This window comes from Ailuropoda melanoleuca, chromosome 13 (assembly GCF_002007445.2).
Source record: "Ailuropoda melanoleuca isolate Jingjing chromosome 13, ASM200744v2, whole genome shotgun sequence".
NCBI classification, from domain to species: Eukaryota; Metazoa; Chordata; class Mammalia; order Carnivora; family Ursidae; genus Ailuropoda; species Ailuropoda melanoleuca.
In genome coordinates this window covers 65,894,668-65,900,753 of record NC_048230.1, presented here as the reverse complement: position 1 = coordinate 65,900,753, position 6,086 = coordinate 65,894,668, and the positions used below count along the sequence as shown (strand labels likewise).

Sequence of the window (6,086 nt, the reverse complement as noted above, 5' to 3'; positions counted from 1 at the left end):
AACGAATGGAGGTGTTCCACAAGAGAGGGGTGGTGCGGGGAGGCTCCTCGGGCAGCACTGGGCAGCAGAGCTTGGAAGAGGAAGTGGTTGGAAGTGGAGGCCCCACTTCCACTACCCTCAGGCCAGAAATAAACCTCAAACAATTTCACAAGCAACCTTCTCCCCATCTCAAGTTGCTGAAAACTGGGCTGCCTCAAAGCCTTGAACCTTCCCCGCCCTCTCTCCTAACAGGCTCAGTTCCTCATCTGGCCACTGGTTTATAAGCACCTTGGCACTGCTGTCTCTGTCAGGAAGGGAGGCTCCTACAGACGGACTCTGACCAACCCCTGCCCGGGACGTTGCTGAGGACAGGATGATGGCCAGACCATACTGTGTGGTAGTGGCCCTGCTGCTGCTGGCAGTGGTCTCTGGGTTCGAAGAAGGGGCATCCAATCCTGGGTTCGTGGCCAGAATAACCAGAAAAGGCCTGGAATATGGTAAGGAGGGGGTCAGCCTTTCCTCTGGTGCCCACTGTTGCCCACGAGAGTGGTGTGGTAACCAGGACAAGGGACCGCCGGCTGGGGTTCTGCCCCTGCCTGGCTCAGAAACCTTGGATATGTCCCTCTGGGCTTCAGTGTCCTCGTCTTGAGTATCAGAGGTGAAGGATGGGACTAGACCAGCATTTTCCCCAGGGGGTCGGTGGACCACACTGGAATTGCTGGGACGTATGTTAAAATACAGATTCCAAATCTCCATCTCCTAGCAATGGAAGCTAGGCCTGGGAATCTGCATTGTGAACATATGGTCCAGGCAACAGTGAAAAACCCAAAGGTTTGACCACGCTGCGGTGAATGAGTCTTCAAGAGCCCCACGTATCGTATCACTGCTTCTACGATCTTGTTGAGTAGATAAATAACACTTGCCAGGTACCTGACACTTTGAGTTCATGATCTAATTTAATTCCTATGCTCCAGTTGGTATCATCACCATAACCATTGTACAGACGGGGGAAGTGAGGCTCAAGGAATTTAAGGGACATGCCTGGGAGCACACGGAGAGGAAGTGGCAAGTCCTACATTCAATCCCAGTCCGTGTGATTTCAAAGCCCGGCCGCTCGACTGTTGGGCTTGGCTGCCTCCCACGGAATGAGCTGACTCCCCCTATTTCCCCTCAGCCCGCCGATTCGGAGTAGCCATCCTGAAGAAGGAACTGTCCACAATCAAGTTGCCTGATTTCTCAGGAAGCTTCAAAGTCGGCTGGATTAAAAGCGTGAGCTATGACTTTTACAGGTGAGGTCTCCATTCTCTACTATCAGGGCAGTGGAGGAGGCAGAATGGGGGCCTAGGGTCCTGGGGGAGGGGATAAACATGGAATCATCACTTGGATTAAAGGCAAAAGGATCATGACCAGCTTTTGTGGGGCTTCTGGAAGGTGCTATATGTTTCTTGAATCATCAGGATGGGAGGGAGAGCCTTAGAGATCGTTCATAGGCCCTGAGGTCAGTCCTGCAGAAACTAGCCCTGGATTTTTGCTCTGCCAGGGACCCCCAGCTACTCTCCTGATTGCCCAGATGAAGGACCTGCTTGAGATATGCTATCCATCCCTCCAAAGCTTTTTAGGGGTCTGTAATGAAGGACTTTGAGTTTTTCTGGAAACTGTTTGCATTTTATTTGCATACTGCTTCTTGAGGAAAGCATCCACACATAACCCTAGTGAGGGATAAAGCAGGTGGCCTGATCCTGGTGAACCAGCCCCAGCTCCTCATCTCCCTCCCTATAAGGCGTAACTGGCCTTAATCTCCCTGTAGCTTTTCCACAGTCAATCTTAGAGTCTTCACACCTTACTCTTTCTTTAGCCATTCCTTGGTTGCATGGATTTTTCTTCCCCAGGCCCCTAAGTGTCCATAATAGATTCTTGGGGATCATTTATTTATTCATCTCTGATAGACTCTAGAGGCTGCCTCTTGGAATCCTCCCAAAGTCTCTCAGGATAATTTCCCGAAGGCAGTGAGCAAAAAAGGAGCTACTTTAAATTTGTGTGTGTACACACACACACACACACACACACACACACAATACCTAGGCCATGCCACTTAGAGGTCAAGGGCCCTTCCCACCACCCTAGAGCACCTCTTGCGTCTGGTGTTCACAGTAGGCCACATGGTTTGTTAACATGTCCAGATCTGGCAGGATCCCAATGGATGTTTGTTGCGTGAACTAATGTGTGTTGATGCGACAAGAGCCACAAACGCAAACGGCCACAGGGAGGGGCGATGTAGATGAGCGTACCAGGCAGCGTGACCAGCCAAGATGCAGAGTCCACACGAGGAACTTCAGTGGAGGGAATCTCAAACATGGAATTTTCTTGAAAGGTGTTAGAACAACCAAAAAACCAAATAGGGGACAGTGAAGCAGCCCACAGATTAGCAACAGAAAGTCACCAACAACTCTAGAGCCCAAGAGCCTCATTCAGGGGGCTAATATGTGCCTGGCCTTTCTGGGTTTCACAGTCTGCCTTCCTTCCCCAGACTGAAGATCCATCGCTTCGAGCTCAGGAACTCGGATTTGAGGCTACGTCCACGGCAGGGGGTCACAGCCTCCCTGGCCAATAACTACGTATTTGTCAGTGGGAACTGGAAGGTGAAAAAGGCTTTCGTGTGAGTAGTACTTGGGTTAGAATGTCTCTCAGACAACCAGTCTACAAAGGAGCCAGATCCGACCATCTCCAAGCCTCCATTTATTTATCTGTAAAATGATTAATAAGAACGTGCCTCATTGATACAGCTGTGGATTGAGTAAAATAACGGAGGTGAGGCATTTGGTAATTTGCCTTTCCGGCACACAGCAGATGCTTAATAAATGCTGGCTGCAAAGCAGAGGCTCAGTTAGGAGAGACAGCTAGTTCATAGGGGACTGGGGACTGGGCTTCCAGCTCCTCTTCCTGGAGGTGACTGACGTGACACCATTGCTTCCCACAACTCCCAATCAGCACCCTAGATGGTACTTTCGATGTGAGTGTGGATGGCATTTCCATCTCAGTTTCTCTGAACTTGGGCAAGGACCAGTCGGGACGGCCCACTGCCTCCGTGGCCCGCTGCCGCAGCTCCATCGGCCACATCAGCGCTGACATTTCCGGACGGCTAAGGTAAGTGACTCCACGCACTTGCGGGAGCTTGTCAAGATGCCGGCATCCAGCTCACCCAGGCACGCTCCTGGTGGGGCATAAGAACAAGATGTAAGGTGCCCCAGGATCAGAGGTGAGCAAACCAAGGGCCTGCGGGCCAATCCAGTCTGCCTCAGGTTTTCGTAAAGAAAGTCACGGGAGGGGCGCCTGGGTGGCACAGCGGTTAAGTGTCTGCCTTCAGCTCACTGGCGTGATCCCGGTGCTCTGGGATCGAGCCCCACATCAGGCTCTTCCGCTATGAGCCTGCTTCTTCCTCTCCCACTCCCCCTGCTTGTGTTCCCTCTCTCGCTGGCTGTCTCTATCTCTATCAAATAAATAAATAAAAAATCTTAAAAAAAAAAAAAAGAAAAGAAAAAGAAAGTCACGGGAGCACAGCCATGCTCACTGCTCGCATCCCGTCTGTGGCTGCTTTAAAGCTACGAGAGCAGAGTGAAGCAGCTGCAACAGAGACCGTGTGGCCTGCAGGGCCCAAAATACTGACTCTCTGGCCCTTTAAGAAAAAGTCTGCTGGGGCGCCTGGGTGGCTGTTGGCTGAGCGTCCAGCTTTTGTTTTCGGCTCAGGTCATGATCTCAGGGTTGTGGGATTGAGCCCCCCCATCAAGCCCCATGTCAGGTTCAGCGCTCAGCGCGGGGTCTGCTGGAGATTCTCTCTCTCCCTCTCCCTTTGCCCCTTCCCCCTACTCACGCTCTCTCTAAACAAATAAATAAAATCTTGGAAGGAAGGAAGGAAGGAAGGAAGGAAAGAGGGAGGGGATGAAAGGGAGGAAAGGGAGGAAAGGAAGGAAGGAAGGAAGGAAGGAAGGAAGGAAGGAAGGAAGGAAGGGAAGGAGTCTGCTAATACCCAGGCAAGGTGGCCTTTAATGGCAACCCAGCATTCTGAAGTGACTTGCCAGGAGGAGACGCTCAGGGCATAGTGAAGGAATGAGGCCAGTCCCCAGAGCGACACCTTCTCACTCTGTCTGGGTTGGCACAGCATCCCTCAGATCCTGGCAGGACACAGAGGCAGCTCAAAAGGCCTAACTGACAAGGATCTGATGACAAGAGTCTTAACAGGAGTGTGGGCAGGGTTAAGGGGTGTGTTCAGCAAGGGATGTCAAAGCACCTGGAGACCCATGACAGTAGGGAGCTATTACCGCCCCTAGGGATGGAGGTGAGAGGGGACGGAAGAGTGTTACCAGAGCCCAGAGCGAGCTGGAACCTTGGAGAAGGGGCCATGGGGCAGGCGTGTACTGGCACAGCAGGGGGCACGCCTGGGTGTAAGTGCCCCAACTCCTCCCCCCTTGCTGCCTGTGCCCCTCGTCAGCCAGACAGCAAGAGAACTCGAGAGACGAATGTGCATGTGTTAGCCCTGCAGGACACAGAGAGGAGCCGAGGGCACAGGCCGGGGGCGGGGCGGGGGTGCGGGGTTGGAAAACAGAACAAATAGCCAATTACCTCTTTGCTGAACATGTACTTGCTGGGTGACCTTGTTGGGGGGAACAAATGTTAGCAGAAAGGTGGGGTCATCTGATCCTGCCAGTTTCGGGGGAATTTATATTTTGGGAACCCAGAGATGTAGCTGTGCATTTACTCAACTGGCAAGTGTTTTCTGTACAAATACTAGAGCCTTTGCACTTAAGGCTGCCATTTGGAAAAGGAAACTTAGTGGAGACTGGATAGCTTGAAACCACTGTGCTGTTTTAATTGGGTGAGCATAATATCCCATTTCTCAGGAGCAAAGCTGTGAAATTCTGTGTGGTTTACACACACATACACCACACACACACACAGACACACACACACAGTAGAGATGGATACAGTGGGGGCCAGAAAAACATTTTTGCTGGTTTGTTAGGGTGGTGACAGCTGCATGGTTGGGTGCTATTGATATGGCCCAGAGGCATGAACACCCAGGGTCTTGACCAAAATGGGGAGTTGCTAGCCTTACTCAGTCGTTCAGTTAACAAATATTTATTGATGCCCTGTTATTCGTCAGATCCTGAGCTGAATGCTAGGAATATAAGATGATGCAAGAGAGATGGGGTCCCCACCTTGGTGCAACGTATATTCTAGTGGGGAGGAGACGTGAAGTATTTTAATATATATTGAATTACCTTCAACATAGTGGTGATAACATGCTTATAAGGAGAGTCCAGATACTCTGAATGTAGAGAGTTTACCTAACATTTGGAGCAGAAACAGTTCCTTCAAGGAAAGGATATCTGAAATGATCCTTGAATTTTAGCAAAAGAGGAGGAGGGGAGAGCTTCTCTGGTGGAGGAAGAAGCATGTGCAAAGATCCTGAGGCATGAAAAGCCTGTGCTTCCCAGGAAGTGAGCAGAGGTCAGTGTACTTGATGGGGTGGTGATTAATTAGAAAAAGTGAAGAGACTAGGCAGGAGCCAAACTCTAGTCTTTACCCTGAAGGGAGGCAGTGGGAAGCCACTGGAGGATTTTAAGAAAGGCAGGGATATAATTAGATTATCTGACTCCTTTAAAAAATCACTTCCTTTGCAGGAGATTAGAGCAGGGCAGATTGAGTGGAGGGAGACCAGAGAAGGGAGAGGCAGTTGTCCAGGCGAGAGATGATGATGTCCCAGGGGCAGGGGATGGCCGCAGAGGTGGGGGGAAGTGCCTGTGGCAGATTTAGGAAATTGGACTGAATTTGGGCAACAAGAGGAGGAATGCGGCCAGGATGACTTTATGTAACTTGTGATCCATGGAAAGTTTCCTACTGCTTCAATCTGTTCTACTTAAACTCAATATTGGAGGGGTACCCAGAGATGTTGGAGGGGACAGACTTTTCTAGAAGCAACACCCCCACCCATAGCTGTCAGGGACTCCAGTCATGGTCTCTATGGCCGGGGTCATTCAGACCCAGCCAGGGTCCAACGTTAAGCCAGTCTATGAGTCCTGGGCTTACTCAGGGCACAGAACCCTGGAAAA

At 50.9% G+C, this 6,086-nt stretch overlaps 1 protein-coding gene across 10 annotated transcripts in view; it reads left to right on the top strand.

Annotated features, from left to right (window-relative positions):
* The first annotated feature begins 244 nt into the window (after window positions 1–244).
* Window positions 245–6,086, top strand: part of LOC100476795 (lipopolysaccharide-binding protein) — a 28,987-nt gene continuing 23,145 nt past the window's right edge. For 5 of the 10 annotated variants that reach the window (XR_004619371.1, XR_004619368.1, XR_004619370.1 and 2 more), the window contains exons 1-4: window positions 246–476; window positions 1,154–1,268; window positions 2,507–2,635; window positions 2,968–3,123. Coding sequence is in view for 5 of the 10 variants with exons in the window: in XM_034639774.1 (XP_034495665.1) it covers window positions 353–476; window positions 1,154–1,268; window positions 2,507–2,635; window positions 2,968–3,123 (524 nt within the window). In the remaining 5 variants the exon portion in view is untranslated. Of the gene's footprint in view, window positions 477–1,153; window positions 1,269–2,506; window positions 2,636–2,967; window positions 3,124–6,086 lie in introns of all 10 variants that reach the window. The other 5 variants (XM_034639773.1, XM_034639771.1, XM_034639770.1 and 2 more) reach the window with 3 other exon arrangements.